Here is a 19871-nt window from a genome sequence, read left to right as displayed (position 1 = left end):
AACACTGTTGTCCAGCAAGGAGGTGCTGGTTAATAAAGAGTGAAACAAACACCTGACCCAAGACAAACAAAGCACCAGAGGAAAAAGACCAGCAGCCAGAACTCCACAAGAAAATGGAGGATAGTCACAAACTATACAGATTCTAACAGCGAGGCCGAAGGGCAAAGCCGTGAACTGGAAGTGTTCGTCGTGAATCGTGAAACGTAGGAATCTTTGGTGAGGTGGAAAAATTGAGATATGGAGATAAGCATCCAGGATGTCGATGGATGCGAAAAACTCCCCCTTCTCCATTGAGGTGATGACCGAGCGGAGGCACTCCATTCGGAAGTGACGAACTCTGACGAATTTGTTTAACAGTTTTAGATCCAGTATGGGGTGCACTGTTCCGTCCTTTTTTGGATCCACGAACAGGTTTGTGGGGTATGTTCTTACTACAGACCGGAAGACCCAACACTGGAGGAGAGGTATATTTATATGTTAATTAACTAAAACTACTATAATAGATCAGGAGCAAAGGGATATCTTGTTTCAAGGGGCTTCTGCCCAGTGAAACATTTGTCCAACCAATTCCTATGTCTCTGAACAATCTCCGTAAACTCGGGTGATTGACAAACACCCTATGGGGACGTTTAGCCCTTTTGAAGGACACCGCATGATCTGGTATAGCGGAAGAGTCTTCCTCCACCCTCAGAGTCTTGTTGACTGCCTTGATAAGGGTATCTACGTCTCCTGATACTCCTGCGAGTCCGGGTCTATGGAGACGTCCGACTCGTATTCTGAGTCATGTTTGCTGCCTTCAGAGGGGGAGCAGGAAATGGGACTCATGGACCCTGAAGCACCAGAGTGCACAGGGGACGTGGTATGGGTCCACTTCCTAGAATCTTGTGCGGATTTTACTAGGGAACGACCTTTGCTGGCTGACGATTCCCGTACAGAAGGGGAGTTTGTACCAGGTAAAAGGGCACCCTGACTTGAGGAGGGGTCCCGGAGAGGCTCTATCGCTTTGACAAGAGAATATATAGACTGTGCCAGAGACGTAGCCCACTCAGGGGGACTAGAGTCACTAGGGTCGGCATTAGTGGAGGGCTCCTGGACGCATGCCGGATCACAGGCTGCGCAGAAAGGGGTATTATGGCCCTGGGGTAATGAAAAATGGCAAGTGGTATATGAGGCAAAAAACACTGTGCATGTTTTGTTAGCCTTCCTTGCTTTAGGCTGTGACATAATGTAACCTTGATACCCCACTCTACTCAGGGAAGTCTACTGCAGAGAAGGGGTTAAGCTCAGTTTTGTAGCTTACCCAGGTCCTGTGCCCCCAAATATGATGTCCCTTGTCCACGCTCTATATGCTGTTCCTGCCCGCTCTGCTGTGCTAGACACTGCATACGAAAAACGCAGCCCCACATGTGTGTCCAAAATGGCCACCGAGATTACAGTGGCGCTTCTCATTTGGTATGAGAAGCGCCTGAAGCACAGAGGGGACCGCCCCAGTGGGTGAAATTAAGGGCAGTGCCAGGCCTAGTCCTGGCAGAAGACCGGGACTCAAGTTTAGGCCGGAGGAAGGAGAGAACCAAGGCCTAGTCCAGCCAGAAGGCGGGGACTACATTTTCGGCGCCGGCCGGGGCACGATGAGAGGGGGGCGTGGAAGCGGCAAAAATGCCGCCGGACATCGGGATACCCCCCAGGGACAAGGACCTTCTTTGCGCCTGAGGAGAGCCCTCCTGCCACCACTGGACGATGTGCCTACTCACTGTCAGGGGCTGCAGCGCAGATGTAGCAGAGCCGAAAATGTGCTGTGCTTTGTAGGCCACCTAATCCACCATCCATTTGATAGGGAGGTGGAGAGGGACAGATTGTTAGTGGTGATGCAGTGGGGGCTGCACAGACGCCAATGGGGACCTCTGTACATCCCATGGGTTCAATCCCTACGGATGGGTCAGGGCTATTGTCCGGCTGTAGCCTGGCTCTGGAAGGGGGTACATGGAGGGCACAGTCCGTGTTCCCGTCCGTTGGTGGTGTGGGGTGGTCGAGACCTTAAGGGAACCGTCGCCGCTAAAGCAAGCCCAGGCATGGCAAGGAAACGGTGCAGGAAGGGAGACGGGGAGGCGACACTCCGCGTTCCCACCTGTTGATGATTCGGGGAGATCGGACCCCTGAAGAGGTCCGTCGCCCCTTCGTTTTGTGAAGGAAAAAAACGTAAAAATATAAAAAATTTAAAAAGTAAAATAATAACGTTGGGTTCTGAATCCCAGACCCAAGTGCCTCCTATGGACATTAAGCAAGAACTGATTCGATTACAGCCAGCATGAGGGTGTATACTGCAGAGGAGGAGCTAATTTTGTTCAATTTTTGTTAGTGTCCTCCTAGTGGCAGGCAGCATAACACCCATGGTCCTATGTCCCCCAATGAGGCAAAGGAGAAAAGTCTTTTAATGAAATCAAACAATAAACACAGTTTTGCCATTTTTATTAGTCTGCCATTCCAAGCAAAGCCCTCGATCTCCTGTAAAAAATGTCAAAATAAAAAACCAACAATATACCCATACCTGTCCGGCGTACAGTCAGTAACACGCAGTAATCCATATTTAGGGGAATGTACAGTTTACAACCGGGTGCGTTGCTAATGCAACCGCTCCCGGCTGGAAACTACTGAGGAATGAATGAGAAGCAGTAAGCACAGACTCAGCAACTTCACCGCTAGTTACTGAGCCTGTGCCCGCAGCGTCTCATTCATTCCCCAGTAGTTTACAGCCGGGAGCGGTCGCATTAGCAACGCTCCCGGTTGTAAACTGTGCATACTCCAGACATGGATTACGGCGTGGGACTGACTGTACGCCGGACAGGTATGGGTATATTGTTGGTTTATTATTTTGACTTTTTTTTTTACAGGAGATCAATAGCTTCTCTTGGAATGGCAGACTAATAAAGATAGCAAAACTGTGCTTATTGTTTGATTTCATTAAAATACTTTTTTCTTACTGTGTGGTGTTACAGTAGCGCTGCTTCCTCCGCGGTAGGTACTGATGCGGCACACAGGCGGCACACGGTTGCCACACTGTTGCCACACGTGTGCCGCATGTAGTACACACACGGGCACGGATATCTCCGATACCGTGTTTACCGTACCGGAAATATCAGGACGTGTGAAACTGGCCTTATTTTGTACAGATATTATGTATATTTCTTGATCTAATTAATTTATTATCTAGGGGATCTATAGTGGAACTGTTTACTTCATGAACTGATATTGATTGGTCTACTTTATACGTATCTTTTTAATACGTTTCTTTTTTATTAAAGTTATGAATAAAGGTTTAGTATTTTAAATTTGGATTTTTTTTTGCACCTTTTTGGTGAGTATATACCTATTATTCTACTATCTATGAGCTATATTATGTATCTGCCATACTGAGAAAGACGATGCAACAAATTAATTTTAAAAGTTGTGTTTTGCAATTTTAATTCATAGAATTGAAGTACCTGTATCGTGTGGTTGAAGTCATCTTTTCATGTTGCTCTAAGAAACTCTGCAGCTTCTCTTTTGCCTCCTTAGCCCGGAGTCTAATTTCCTCTTTCTCCTCTTTTTCACGCTGTGATTTGTAAGCGTTGAATGCCTGCTTCTTTTCACTCAGTTTTGTTAGTGTACTGTGTAAAAATACATTTATATTAATAACACATTATGGCAATAGGGAATAACAAAATAGACAAAGTGGGATAAGTTGGGCCCACAATGGACAGCACATGAATAGCACACAGACCAATGACAGCCTATAAATTACTGCCCATGGCTCATTTTTCATATGGAACAAGGAAAATACTCAGCATGCCTTAGTCTGATCCAATTTACCAATCAGACTATTGAATGGAAATAATAGGCATCTCCTGCACCTATCCCTATGCATATAAAGCTGCACAAGAAGCCAGATGTTACAAATCAGAGAAATTCAGTGCCCGTAAATTTAGCCTTTGGCCATATTCAGACATCAGTCATTTAACTGGTATTTTTTATGTGATTTTCATCCATGTTTTTGATCCGAATTTCACCAGAGTGTGGTCAGAGTTTACGTTTTTACCATTAGTCTTTTCTCAGTGATTTTCACTGCTGAAAAAAAATTAAATTGCAAAGCTTCTCCTACCCAATGTTAAAATCAGACAGCACCCAGACTACACACACTTAGCAATGTGTGCCGTCAGTGATTTTTCGATTTTTCACAGACTCATGAACATACATGGAAAATTTGGATTTGTGACTCGGATCAAAATCAGACATACTTTTGTGATCTTTTTCTTTTGGACACACAGTCAGCAAAAAAAAAACAGGACATGCAAAAAGGTCCCTAGATGCGAATGGGTTCATGTTCTATCCACGAAAGACAAGGAAGGAACAACTTAATGAAAAATGGAAGCCTGAATGAGGACTTAAACTGATGTTCGACATTCAGAAGATTAGTGCATACTATTTAATTGCAGCTGTGTATGGCATATTGTAAGATAAAAAGCACAAAGTTGCCCTAAAAAAATTTCCAAGACTCTGACCCTGTTGTTCCTGTGGTTTCATACATTTCTAAAGTACTGACATACAGAAGTGTCACAGGCTGCAGCACTCCTCACTATAGCAATTTATATGACCAACGAAAGACCACTGAAGTGGCAGTGCTAGAGTTGTGGGGGATTTTAACCCCTTTACCCCCAAGGGTGGTTTGCACGTCAATGACCAGGCCAATTTTTACAATTCTGACCACTGTCCCTTTATGAGGTTATAACTCCGAAACGCTTCAACGGATCCTGGTGATTCTGACATTGTTTTCTCGTGACATATTGTACTTCATGATAGTGGTAAAATTTCTTTCATAGTACCTGCGTTTATTTGTGAAAAAAACGGAAATTTGGCGAAAATTTTGAAAATTTCGCAATTTTCAAACTTTGAATTTTTATGCAATTAAATCACAGAGATATGTCACACAAAATACTTAATAAGTAACATTTCCCACATGTCTCCTTTACATCAGCATAATTTTGGAACCAAATTTTTTTTTTGTTAGGGAGTTATAAGGGTTAAAAGTTGACCAGCAATTTCTCATTTTTACAACACCATTTTTTTTTAGGGACCACGTCTCATTTGAAGTCATTTTGAGGGGTCTATATGATAGAAAATGCCCAAGTGTGACACCATTCTAAAAACTGCACCCCTCAAGGTGCTCAAAACCACATTCAAGAAGTTTATTAACCCTTCAGGTGTTTAATAGGAATTTTTGGAATGTTTAAATAAAAATGAGCATTTAACTTTTTTACACAAAAAATTTACTTCAGCTCCAATTTGTTTTATTTTACCAAGGGTAACAGGAGAAAATGGACCCCAAAAGTTGTTGTCCAATTTGTCCTGAGTACGCTGATACCCCATATGTGGCAGTAAACCACTGTTTGGGCGCATGGGAGAGCTCGAAAGGGAAGGAGCGCCATTTGACTTTTCAATGCAAAATTGACAGGAATTGAGATGGGACGCCATGTTGCGTTTGGAGAGCCACTGATGTGCCTAAACATTGAAACCCCCCACAAGTGACACCATTTTGGAAAGTAGACCCCCTAAGGAACTTATCTGGATGTGTGGTGAGCACTTTGACCCACCAAGTGCTTCACAGAAGTTTATAATGCAGAACCGTAAAAATAAAAAATCATATTTTTTCACAAAAATTATATTTTTGCCCCCAATTTTTTATTTTTCCAAGGGCAAGAGAAGAAATTGGACCTCAAAAGTTGTTGTCCAATTTGTCCTGAGTACGCTGATACCCCATATGTGGCAGTAAACCACTGTTTGGGCGCATGGGAGAGCTCGGAAGGGAAGGAGCGCCGTTTGACTTTTCAATGCAAAATTGACAGGAATTGAGATGGGACGCCATGTTGCGTTTGGAGAGCCACTGATGTGCCTAAACATTGAAACTCCCCACAAGTGACACCATTTTGGAAAGTAGACCCCCTAAGGAACTTATCTGGATGTGTGGTGAGCACTTTGACCCACCAAGGGCTTCACAGAAGTTTATAATGCAGAGCCATAAAAATAAAACAAAATTTTTTTCCCACAAAAATTATTTTTTAGCCCCCAGTTTTGTATTTTCCCTAGGGTAACAGGAGAAATTGGACCCCAAAAGTTGTTGTCCAATTTGTCCTGAGTACGCTGATACCCCATATGTGAGGGGGAACCACCGTTTGGGCGCATGGGAGGGCTCGGAAGGGAAGGAGCGCCATTTGGAATGCAAACTTAGATGGAATGGTCTGCAGGCGTCACATTGCGTTTGCAGAGCCCCTAATGTACCTAAACAGTAGAAACCCCCCACAAGTGACACCATTTTGGAAAGTAGACCCCCTAAGGAACTCATCTTGATGTGTTGTGAGAGCTTTGAACCCCCAAGTATTTCACTACAGTTTATAACGCAGAGCCGTGCAAATAAAAAATATTTTTTTTTCCACAAAAATTATATTTTAGCCCCCAGTTTTGTATTTTTCCAAGGTTAGCAGGAGAAATTGGACCCTAAATATTGTTGTCCAATTTGTCCTGAGTACGCTGATACCTGATATGTGGGGGGGAACCACCGTTTGGGCGCATGGGAGGGCTCGGAAGGGAAGGAGCATCATTTGGAATGCAGACTTAGATGGATTGGTCTGCAGGCGTCACATTGCGTTTGCAGAGCCCCTAATGTACCTAAACAGTAGAAACCCCCCACAAGTGACCCCATATTGGAAACTAGACCCCTCAATGAACTTATCTAGATGTGTTGTGAGAACTTTGAACCCCCAAGTGTTTCACTACAGTTTATAACGCAGAGCCGTGAAAATAAAAAATCTTTTGTTTTCCCACAAAAATTATTTTTAGCCCCCAGTTTTGTATTTTCCCAAGGGTAACAGGAGAAATTGGTCCACAAAAGTTGTTGTCCAATTTGTCCTGAGTACGCTGATACCCCATATGTGAGGGTAAACCCCTGTTTGGGCACACGGGAGAGCTCGGAAGGGAAGGAGCCCTAACCCTAGCCCTAACCCTAATGGGAAAATGGAAATAAATACATTTTTTTTTATTTTTCCCTAACTAAGGGGGTGATGAAGGGGGGTTTGATTTACTTTTATAGCGAGTTTTTTAGCGGATTTTTATGATTGGCAGCCGTCACACACTGAAAGACGCTTTTTATTGCAAAAAATATTTTTTGCAATACCACATTTTGAGAGCTATAATTTTTCCATATTTTGGTCCACAGAGTCATGTGAGGTCTTGTTTTTTGCGGGACGAGTTGACGTTTTTACTGAAAACATTTTCGGGCACGTGACATTTTTTGATCGCTTTTTATTCCGATTTTTGTGAGGAAGAATGACCAAAAACCAGCTATTCATGAATTTCTATTGGGGGAGGCGTTTATACCGTTCCGCGTTTGGTAAAATTGATAAATCAGTTTTATTCTTCGGGTCAGTACGATTACAGCGATACCTCATTTATATCATTTTTTTATGGTTTGGCGCTTTTATACGATAAAAACTATTTTACAGAAAAAATAATTATTTTTGCATCGCTTTATTCTCTCTTATTTTTTTGCTGATGATGCTGTATGGCGGCTCGTTTTTTGCGGGACAATATGACGCTTTCAGCGGTACCATGGTTATTTATATCTGTCCTTTTGATCGCGTGTTATTCCACTTTTTGTTCGGCGGTATGATAATAAAGTGTTGTTTTTTGCCTCGTTTTTTTTTTTTTCTTACGGTGTTTACTGAAGGAGTTAACTAGTGGGACAGGTTTATAGGTCGGGTCGTTACGGACGCGGCGATACTAAATATGTGTACTTTTATTGTTTTTTTTTTTATTTAGATGAAGAAATGTATTTATGGGAATAATATTTTTTTTTTTTTTTCATTATTTTGGAATTTTTTTTTTATTTTTTTTTACACATTTGGAAAAATTTTTTTTTACTTTTTTACTTTGTCCCAGGGGGGGACATCACAGATCAGTGATCTGACAGTTTGCACAGCACTCTGTCAGATCACTGATCTGACATGCAGCGCTGCAGCCTTCACAGTGCCTGCTCTGAGCAGGCTCTGTGAAGCCACCTCCCTCCCTGCAGGACCCGGATCCGCGGCCATCTTGGATCCGGGGCTGGAGGAAGCAGGGAGGGAGGTGAGACCCTCGCAGCAACGCGATCACATCGCGTTGCTCCGGGGGTCTCAGGGAAGCCCGCAGGGAGCCCCCTCCCTGCGCGATGCTTCCCTGCACCGCCGGCACATCGCGATCATGTTTGATCGCGGTGTGCCAGGGGTTAATGTGCCGGGGGCGGTCCGTGACCGCTCCTGGCACATAGTGCCGGATGTCAGCTGCGATAAGCAGCTGACACCCGGCCGCGATCGGCCGCGCTCCCCCCGTGAGCGCGGCCGATCGGCTATGACGTACTATCCCGTCCAGGGTCAGATAAGCCCAGGGCACCTTGACGGGATAGTACGTCTAAGGTCACAGAGGGGTTAAAAGTAAGTACGGTAGATACTTTTTTACTTATAACAGAGTGATCTAAAAACCTGAGTAATCTAAAACTTGTTCAATTAAACAAGTAAGAAGTTATATCCCAAGTAGAATCAAGAGAGACAAAAAGGGTTAGGAAAAGGATCTAGTAGGAAAAGTCAGGAAAGGTAGAGGGGAAGGCTAAGAAAAGGGCAAAGGGGAAGGTTGGATCAGATAAACGTGGAGAGTATGGACTGGGGAAAGATCTATATTGAAATATTATTTAAAACAAAACAGTTTTCAATTTGCTTTGTTAAATATATAATTGCACTTGCACTTCTTCGCATATAATAAAGCTTTAAAACTAAAAGGGGGCATTCAGACTTGAGCCAGTTTAAATACTTTGAAGCTCTGGAAACGCAAGGTGAAGTGACCATAGTAAAATCTTTTAAAATTGAGAGTCCTCAGTGGTTGACACCTTTTAATGGCTAACTGAAAAGATGGTAACAAATTACAAGCTTTTGAGTCTACTCCGGTCCCTTCATCAGGCATAGACTAAAAGAAATTCTGAAGAATCACATATTTATGCACAACACAGCACAGAAAAATTCCATAGATAAGACAGGTGACGTGAAGCAGAACTACCATTATGTGAGTGATAAACAGTTATGTCCTTAAATATTGGAACAGTTCTTAGATCAGGAGTGTGAATGTTTTATTGTCCTCTGATTGGGGTCTGGTTCTATGCTATGATGCCCCCACACGGTCTGAGGAGCAAATTCCTTAATTGATGTAAAAAGACATAAATCCATGAGACACGTTCATTCCTGAACTGAGAGTGTCAAAGGTCATCATCAGCTTATTCTCCCAGACTCTTCTGTCTCTCTGAGATTTGAAGTTACCTTTTAATACAAGTAATTTCATGTCCATAATGCTATGATCAGGGAGACAAAAATGTATTGCCAAAGGTTCTTTTTCTCTTATTGACTTTTCTATCCACTGGCTATCACTGTACCAAGATATACCATATATACTCGAGTATAAGCCGAGATTTTCAGCCCAAAATTTTGGGTTGAAAGTGCCCGTCTCGGCTTATACTCGAGTCACGGTAGCGGTGGGGTCGGCGGCTGAGGGGGAGAGGGCGCTGAGGCATACTTACCTAGTCCCAGCGATCCTGATGCTCCCCGCCTGTCACACTGTCTTCGGTGCTGCAGCTCTTCCTGTCAGCGGTCACGTGGGACCGCTCATTAGAGAAATGAATACGCGGCTCCACCTCCCATAGGGGTGGAGCCGCATATTCATTTCTCTAATCAGCGGTGCCGGTGACCGCTGATAGAGAAAGAGGCTGCGGCACCGAAGACCGTGTGACAGGCAGAGGGAGCCGGACGCCGGGAGCAGGTAAGTATGTCATATTCACCTGTCCGCGTTCCACCCGCCGGGCGCCGCTCTGTCTTCGCGTCTCTCCGCTCTGACTGTGCAGGTCAGAGGGCGCGATGACGCATATAGTGTGCGCGCCGCCCTCTGCCTGATCAGTCAGAGCGGAGAGACGCCGGGACCGGACGCCGGGAGCTGCAAGCAGCGAGGTGAGTATGGCATTTTTTTTTTTAAGCAGCAGAAGCAATGGCAGAGATTTATGTGGAGCATCTATGGGGAAATATGAACGGCGCAGAGCACTATATGGCAGCTATGGGGCAATACTGAACGGCGCAAAGCACTATATGGCAGTTATGGGGCAATACTGAACGGCGCAGAGCACTATATGGCAGCTATGGGGCAATACTGAACGGCGCAGAGCACTATATGGCAGCTATGGGGCAATAATGAACGGTGCAGAGCACTATATGGCACAGCTATGAGGCAATACTGAACGGTGCAGAGCACTATATGGCACAGCTATGGGGCAATAATGAACGGTGCAGAGCACTATATGGCAGCTATGGGGCAATAATGAACGGTGCAGAGCACTATATGGCACAGCTATGAGGCAATACTGAACGGCGCAGAGCACTATATGGCACAGCTATGGGGCAATAATGAACGGCACAGAGCACTATATGGCAGCTATGGGGCAATAATGAACGGTGCAGAGCACTATATGGCACAGCTTTATATGGCACATCTATGGAGCAATGATGAACGGTGCAGCGCACTATATGGCACAGCTATGGGGCAATAATGAACAGTGCAGAGCACTATATGGCACAGCTATGGGGCAATAATGAACGGCGCAGAGCACTATATGGCAGCTATGGGGCAATAATGAACGGTGCAGAGCACTATATGGCACAGCTTTATATGGCACATCTATGGGGCAATGATGAACGGTGCAGCGCACTATATGGCACAGCTATGGGGCAATAATGAACGGTGCAGAGCACTATATGGCACAGCTATGGGGCAATAATGAACGGCGCAGAGCACTATATGGCATCTATGGGGCAATAATGAACGGCGTAGAGCACTATATGGCACAGCTTTATATGGCACATCTATGGGGCAATGATGAACGGTGCAGCGCACTATATGGCACAGCTTTATATGGCACATCTATGGGGCAATAATGAACGGTGCAGAGCACTATATGGCAGAGCTTTCTATGGCACATCTATGGGGCAATAATGAACAGTATGGAGCATTATATATGGCACAGCTTTATATGGAGCATCTTATGGGGCCATAATGAACGGTATGGAGCATCTATTTTTATTTTTGAAATTCACCGGTAGCTGCTGCATTTCCTACCCTAGGCTTATACTCGAGTCAATAAGTTTTCCCAGTTTTTTGTGGCAAAATTAGGGGGGTCGGCTTATACTCGGGTCGGCTTATACTCGAGTATATACAGTATATCTTTCCTGTATTATAGTAAAATCTTAAACTTGTCACAGCTGAGACTAATCACCTCTTAGTATTCTGCCCATTGATATTTCATAAGTAAAGATGATGTGAGTCTATGACTGTATTAAATGTGGTGAGCTTATTAGTATGATAGAAAAGAAAGATAAAATTACATTTACGTCTAAAGGGCTTGTCCATTAGTTTGATAACAATTAATAGCTCAATAGTACATGATTGGTTGGGGTTCAAAACCTGGCATTCCCACCAATCATGTTGAGGAATTCGGCCATTGTCAAGAATTGCAGCTTTGGCCCTATCCAACACAATGGGAGCTGAGCGACAGCTTTCAGCGATGGCCACTGAACAGTGTATATAACTGTGCTGTTCCATACTCTGTGTCTGTGAATGTCACTGGAGCGGATTACAGCTGATCAATGTGAGTACTGAGTGTAGGACCCCCACCGATATAAAACTGATGAGCTATACATTGGATAGCTCATCAATACCAAAGTGTTGGACAACATTTTTAATAAACAGCAAAATATATTAATGGTCACTACCATAAATTTACATTTGAAAAGTCTACAAATTAACAGTGAGCAGAAGAGCCATTAAATAATGTAACATTTAGAAACAAATAAATAGGGTTATTATTACCTGTACCGTGGATCATTTATAATCATTTTCATCGCTTGTTCCCATGATGCATTCGAAGAAACACCCTAAAACAAGTAATAATTCAATAATATTGTCTGTTCTTTCAGGAGGTCTGAAAATCTAAGCCTAAATGTTTGGACGTATGATCTTGGAATAATATAATAAATGTCATTTATAGTATCAGAATATTTCAGAGAGAACAATAAAACATTGAATATTACTCAAAAGGATAGCAATGTATGGCTTCTAAAACAATCTCCGCAATTATTCTTGAGCTGAATTTATGAGCAAGGAATGTATTTAGGGTTGGTAACTAAATTACAGAACCATGGGAATGTGTAGGGTCTCTGAAACACCTTGTCCTTCAGAAGGTCTTTGAATAACTGCTTAGCTTCTTCTTTTGTGCTCCAGTGATAAAATCGTTTCTCTGGTTCCATTTTGCTATCTTCCATTTGCAGGTAATCACTGCAAAACATCAGGAAAAAAAGCATGCAAGCATCCATCCACATGAATGGGTGAATACATTACAGCTACACAAAATAATTGCAAGAGCAATAAAGGCTATATGATCTGGTGAAAAGCAGTTTTCATACAATATGGAATCTTACTGCAATATCCTTTATTATTATAAACAAAGAATAATAATGATCGGCAGTATGACTTGTTAACACAAAAGGGGTTTTCAGGATTCAAACACTGATGATATATCTTAAGAATACAATGTTTGGTCAGAATGCTAGGATAATGGTAGATAAAGGGGTTGTCTAGTTTAAGAAACCAATTTTTAATATATAAGTGATGAGCCAGATGACCGTATAACGCAGACAAGGATCGCAACAGAATGCTCGGACTGGCCGTTGGCTCTCGCGACCCAAGCATGACAGCACGTATTTCTATGCAGCTGTCAAGCTCGGGTTGGAAGAGCCGACGGCCAGTCCGAGCATTGTGTTGCGATCCTCATCCAAGTCATACGGCCGTCTAACTCTTCTCTAAGCGGGGATCCTCTGTCCAGAATCCCCATCTCTCACTGTAGAGCTATAACAAAGAACAACCCTCACTGTGCCTCTGTTCTGCATTATTAAGACAATTCTTGATGTGAATGGCCACTAGGTAATGCTTAGCTTCCCTTGTGGTTCTGCTGCAGGGAAACTTAAACGGGTATTCCCATCTCCAACATCCTATCCCAATATGTAGTAGGGGTAATAATAATAATGAAAACAAAAAGAAACAGCAGAACCGCACCAGAGCAAAAACTTCAATCGCCACTGAAGATGTCCGTCCCCCATTATTACTGAAATATAGCAGCCCAATTCAACAGGTAAACGGTGCTCAGCTCGGAAAAAATTCATGTGTATCCAATATTGTCAAATAGAAGAAAAAACAGCGGCACTCACCAAGTTGAAAACTTGGTGAGTGCCGCTGTTTTTTCTTCTATTTGACGATTTTGGTAATAATAATAATGTTAGCAATTTCCTCCAAATAGAAATGTAGTATAGTATTTTTATTTGCTATGTCTCTTTCCTGATGTGCAGGCATTGCAGGACCTTAGGTATTCATGGTTATAACCACTTATATAGTGACAGTTAGCAACTTGCTAGTGGTCGTAACCATGGATACCTAAGATCCTGCAATGCCTGCACATGAGGAAAGAGACATAGTGAATCAGACAAAACTATACTAGATTTCTAATTGGAGGTATTTGCTAATATTATTATTATTATTGCACCTACTATATTGGGATAGGATCTTGGAGATAGGAATACCCCTTTAAAGGTACCTTCACACATAACGATATCGTTAAGGATATCGTTGCAACGTCACGCTTTTTGTGACGTAGCAACGATCCCGCTAACGATATCTTTATGTGTGACAGCGACCAACGATCAGGCCCCTGCTGGGAGATCATTGGTCGTGGGGAATGATCAGGACCTTTTTTTGATCGCTGATCACCCCGCTGTCATCGCTAGATCGGCATGTGTGACGCCTATCTAGCGATGTGTTCACCTGTAACCAGGGTAAACATTGGGTTACTAAGTGCAGAGCCACGCTTAGTAACCCGATATTTACCCTGGTTACCATTGTAAAAGTAAAAAAAAAAAAAACTACATACTCACATTCCGATGTCTGTCACGTCCCCCGGCGTCAGCTTCCCTGCACTGTGTCAGCGCCGGCCAGCCGTAAAGCAGAGCACAGCGGTGACGTCACCGCTCTGCTTTACGGCCTTACGGCCGGCGCTTACACAGTGCAGGGAAGCTGACGCCGGGGGACGTGACAGACATCGGAAAGTGAGTATGTAGTTTTTTTTTTTTTACTTTTACAATGGTAACCAGGGTAAATATCGGGTTACTAAGCGCGGCCCTGCACTTAGTAACCCGATGTTTAGCCTGGTTACCTGGGGACTTTGGCATCGTTGAAGACAGTTTCAACGATGCCGAAGTTGTTCCCCTGATCGTTGGTCGCTGGAGAGAGCCGTCTGTGTGACAGCTCCCCAGCGACCACACAACGACTTACCAACGATCACGGCCAGGTCGTATCGCTGGTCGTGATCGTTGGTAAATCGTTTAGTGTAACGGTACCTTTACTCCTACTGTCAGGATTCCCCATAGTTTACAGATGATTACAGGTTGCCCTGCTGGAGGACACTTTGTCATCAGCTTATCTTTTTAACAAGTAGGGATTATATAAGGGAAGGGGGGCAGTTCCTTTTAAAGGGGATATTCACGATATATGATTTTTTTTTACTATGGGGCTAAGAACTAACAGACAGGTATTTGAAAATTACCTGCCTGTTACACCTGGTGCTGGCTCAGAGCGGTTACGAACTACCCCTGCAGGTGAATCTGATGCTCCATTTCAACAGGGCAGCTCTTCTGCCTCCAGGCTGCTCTGTCGAAGGGGCGTGACTGCCAACTTCAAGCTGATTGACAGGCTTGCACCCCACAGTTAGGCAGCGGGGAGTCGGATTTGAATCAGCATGACATTAGCAGTTGGGCAGCACGGTGGCTCAGTGGTTAGCACTACAGCATTGCAGTGATGGGGTCCTGGATTCAAATCCCACTATGGACAACATCTGCAAGGGGTTTATATGTTCGCTCTGTGTTTTTGTGGGTTTTCTTCGAGTTCTCCGGTTTCCTTCCACACCCCAAAAACATACTGTACTAATGCCAAAGATTTCTGTAAAGCGGTGGAATTAATGGTGATATATAAAGGAATAAAATAAATATACTATATATTTATTTGACTGGTATGTCTGAAATATCTAGAATACTGCATTTTTGTGTGTTTCTAATACATGGTGACAGATACTAAGCCTGGCCATAAACATTGGGATTATATGACAATTCAAATAATTTTTTTTCTATTTTCTTTTTGATTTATTCTGGCATTGTAATACCTGCAGACAACCAATAGTTTACAAATTAGGCTACTTTCACACTAGCGTCGGCCCGACGTACCGACGCAAACTGCGAAAAAAAGAACAACGTGGGGAGCGGATGCAATTTTACAACGCAAGGTCCGGGGAGGAGGGGGCGGAGTTCCGGCGCACCAAAAAACGTTACATGGAACTTTTTTTGTGCCGACGGATGTGACGTGTGGCGATACGTCGCAATGCATCGCTAATGAAAGTCTATGGAGTAAAAACGCATCCTGCGGGCAACTTTGCACGATTCGTTTTTACTCCAAAACGCATTGCGACATACGTCAAAAAACGCTAGTGTGAAAGTAGCCTTAGGCTACGTTCCATGTAACGTTTTTTGGTGCGTCGAGTCCGCCGTTTCCGACCGCGCATGCGCGGCCGGAACTCCACCCCCTCCTCCCCGGACCTTACAATGGGGCAGCGGATGCGTTGTAAAACTGCATCCGCTGCCCACGTTGTTCTTTTTTTTCGCAGTTTGCGTCGGTACGTCGGGCTGACGCATGGCGACGGCCCTGTACCGACGCTAGTGTGAAAGTAGCCTAACATGGGGGTACTTACATGACAGCACACTGCTAACAGATCAATGATCTCACCTATTAAGCAGCTCCTTCTGGTTAAATGTAGCATCATCCGGCGAAGGTTCAGTTTCAGCGGTGTCAGCTGGCTCTGGTATACTGGGCAGCAGCAATGATACCTCCTCACTAGGTGTCACTTCGGTGTCAGATAAAGCTGCAGTGGAGCGAGGACTGGAGGCTACAGACTTACTTTCATGATCAATTCTGTGAATATTTAAAGAAAGTCTATAGTTGCTAATGATATCATACCACCTTCACGCTCAGTCATGAAATTACTGAAATATCGTTATAGTTTTTTTTTTAAAATGACACGGGTACAAGTATGGACTGCATATACCAACCTATACACTGCAAATCTTAGTTCCCGAAGAAAATGATGGAAGATCTGGAAAAATGGAGTGCTGAGCGGTTTGTGTAACTTTCATAAACTTTAGGGGAGAGAACTGTACACACACGCAGCCACCATGTACTTGCCTCCTATATAAAACTCCTCCTACCATAGGGTGCGGAACTGCAAGTCTCTGGGATCCCCACCTACCTATCAGATATTAAAGAAGCGCTTCTATGAAGATTTTTCTTCATTAAATCGGTGAATATATGCATGTAATGTAGTGTAAGTTTGTTAATATACTCACCTACCACTGCTATCTTCTTGGTCCAGTGCTCTTCTGCTCCTTTTCTCAGTGACATCACTGCTCTTCAGACTCTAAGGGTCACACTGCACGCTGGGTGACCTGGAAGTGGCTTTTACAATGCAATCCTATGGAGCGCGTCTGAACGAGTCTACATAGACTTATAGTGTAAAAAGAGACTTCAGGCTCATGTATGGAGCATAGAGTGAGCCGGATAGACTTAAATGCGGTGTCATCACTGAGAAAAGGAGCAGAAAAGCAGCAGTAGGTGAGTATATTAACACGCTCACTCTATACACCATACACATATACTCAGATTTAATTAAAAATCAAACTTCATGGGAGTGCTTCTTCAATGGTAAATTCTGTTGACAGGTCATAAATGTATTTCATCACATAATTCTTTTCATAGGATTATCGGGTTTTAGTAATTTCAACTTTTTAAAAAATGTGTTATTTTTAGCGCTTCCCACCAGTGGCTATATTTCTACAAATGTACTAACTTTCTAATTTTTCTGCATATAAAATATATATCCAATTGTGTTCCTACAACGGGAAAAAGAAGCGGAATTCCTGACAAAGCTTTAGGTGCCAGACGGAAAAGACTGTATCAGTCTAGGCCAGATCTGGTTAAAGTGTGGCCCGCGGGCCACATCTGGCCCTCTGTTTGTTCCAGGGCTGAAATAGTGGCCTATGGGCTGCACCATGCCCTCACCCACTGCCTATTCACTGCCGCCAGTTCACATCACTGCTACCCGAGTCCTCAGGATGCGGACAGCAGTGAATACATTGGTTAAGGAAGGGCCGCTGGCTCCTTTTTCCATCAATTAGCATGTGAGCCAATAGACGTGATAACATCACTTCATCTCATGTGCTATACAGAAAGTCAGTACACAATAGACAGGTGTTACGGAACTGCAACACAGAACTAGGATAGAAGGGGGGAAAACAGACCCTGCACTGAGACTAGGCTGATACCCTACGATGGAGTGGGCGACCCATTCCTTGCCAATAGACCCACCGACGATCCTAGGTTAATCTCAAGCAAAGACCTATAGATAGGGGGAAGGGGTTCCCTAAAAGATCTAAGGACTGGGTATAAAAACAGGTCACCTCCTAATAGAAAATACAGACAAGGCTGCAGAAACCAACAGAAAACAGAAACTAAGGATAGCAGAACCAGGGGTCCCAGAACTGCACAATATCAAACACAGAAAGCTATCAAAGCACCTAGCCAGAACTCTAGCGGATTAACACTGTTATCCAGCAAGGACTGGGAGGCAGGTGCTGGGTAATAAAGAGTGATACAATCACCTGAACTAAGACAACCCAGCACCAGGGGAAAAAGACGAGCAGCCAGAAAACCACAACAAGGTGGCGGATGGTCAAAAACAAAACAGATTCTAACAACAGGAACAGAATGCTGGGGGAACAAGACTGAGGTGAGTATGCATTTTTCTTTTCATCTGTGTGTGCGATGTTTGCATACTACATATATGGGGGCTAAGTGGGGTCCCATACTGTATACAGGGGGCTATGTGAGAGCTGGTATTGTATATAGAGAGGCTACGTGGGGCTCATTCTGTATACAGAGGGGACACTATATAAAGGGGGCTATGTGAGGGCTCATACTGTAAGTAGAGGGTATATGTGGGGGCTCATAATGTAAGTAGAGGGTATATGTGGGGGCTCATACTGTATATAGGGGCTGTATGTGGGCTATTATGGTATATAGTGTGGCTGTGTGTGGGTTTATACGGTATATAGAGTGGCTGTGTGTGGGCTTATACGGTATAAAGGGGGATGTCAGCTTTCCTAATTCTGCTCAATATTAAGTGATACAATTAATATGAATATAAAATATTTATAATTGATATGTTAATATTAATATTGAGCAGAATCAATTTGAGCCTATTGGTTTGGCCTCCATAACAGTTGTGATCTCTCATGTGGCCCCATGGGAAAATTAATTGCCTACCTCTGGTCTAGGCCATAGTCTGTGATTCAAAGGCAGCGTGTCCTGTTTATTATATGATGTAGCAAAGTATCAGAGAGCTATGCACAGCTGCCGACGTACTAAGCTCCTAGAAAATTGTTTGCACCGAATACAATTTATTCATAGACATATATATTGAAAATGGAGAGAAATTGAAGCAAAATGAAAGTTACGAGGTTGTATACATTCCTCTACTGTAGAATAAAAGGCAATACCATTTTTGTAAGCAAGTACATCTCATATATGTCTGTAACTCACCCAATTTCTTCCTCTTGCTTTATCAATACTGCAAATAAAACACAGTGGTTGTATGAGCATAGCTTTCCTATATGTATGTCACATCATTTGTTACATCACTACGTGACCACTCTCTTGCTAGATATAAACTAGCGCCCAATACACAACTCCTTCTAACTATATGTTAAGATCAAACAACTTGAGGAGGAATCCCATTCACCACTAGTGGATATCTGTGCTTACGTGTATATTACCAAAATGTGAAACCGATAATTATATTCCTAAAATCTGAGGCTCCTGAATCTGAATCTTCAAGAAAACTTTTAATTCATCCTTAAAAATTCTTGCCAATGTTTTGGTTGCATAAGGACTTTACCAAGCACATGTTATTTTAGTGTTTGATAAAGGTGGTCTTGGGTCGAACCACTGCAATGCATTAATAGGGATAAATAAAAGCTACGTTTTTCTTAAGAATAAAATTCTGCTGCCTAGCACTTTTGGCATTCATTATATATTCGGCTCTGCTTTCTCAGTGATGTATATTAAAAATATGGTAGGCAATGTATCTGCTCAGCATTGTTCTGCGACTCCATTCTTCTGTCAGTCAAGCAAAAAGAGAAGGCGAAGGCAGCAATGTATCGTGTTAAATTATTGAAAAGCAGCATTGCTGTGCTAGGTCAAGTAAGAAACACTACTCTCTCCAATTAAACTCTGCTTACTTCCGACCATTATTCCACACGGCTTAATTACAAGCTTGCTGACTGTCCTACAGAGTACACTAACTTCAACTTGAACTACCACCCATGAAGGAATGCCTCCATTTGCAAAGTACTACTGTAACAAAAGAGTTCCAACTATGATAAACATTCACATGTATGCTAGCCAAATGTAGCTAGAAGTTAGCCAAATGGAGAACGGTAACTATGTATGTAACACTCAACAAATTACTTTTTTGATTACTCCTTGCTGCATGTAACAAATTGAGTCACTACTAACCAGGTACAGGGCTGGATGTTGCTTTACAGAACCAAGTATATACTAGGAGACATATAATT

General features: G+C 43.2%; 1 protein-coding gene across 3 annotated transcripts in view; it reads right to left on the bottom strand.

The window, feature by feature from the left end:
* The window catches only part of PRPF40B (pre-mRNA processing factor 40 homolog B), a 176905-nt gene that overhangs the window by 60683 nt on the left and 96351 nt on the right, over positions 1-19871 (bottom strand). For all 3 annotated transcript variants that reach the window (XM_069758313.1, XM_069758314.1, XM_069758315.1), the window contains exons 10-14: positions 18838-18865; positions 15970-16155; positions 12315-12423; positions 11959-12023; positions 3480-3644 (exon numbers count right to left, since the gene is read on the bottom strand). In XM_069758313.1, coding sequence (XP_069614414.1) covers positions 3480-3644; positions 11959-12023; positions 12315-12423; positions 15970-16155; positions 18838-18865 — 553 coding nt within the window. The remainder of the gene's footprint in view (positions 1-3479; positions 3645-11958; positions 12024-12314; positions 12424-15969; positions 16156-18837; positions 18866-19871) is intronic.

Source organism: Ranitomeya imitator, chromosome 3, assembly GCF_032444005.1.
Source record: "Ranitomeya imitator isolate aRanImi1 chromosome 3, aRanImi1.pri, whole genome shotgun sequence".
Lineage (NCBI taxonomy): Eukaryota > Metazoa > Chordata > Amphibia > Anura > Dendrobatidae > Ranitomeya > Ranitomeya imitator.
Note: the sequence above shows the minus strand (reverse complement) of the source record. Positions and strands in the feature narration are given on the sequence as shown.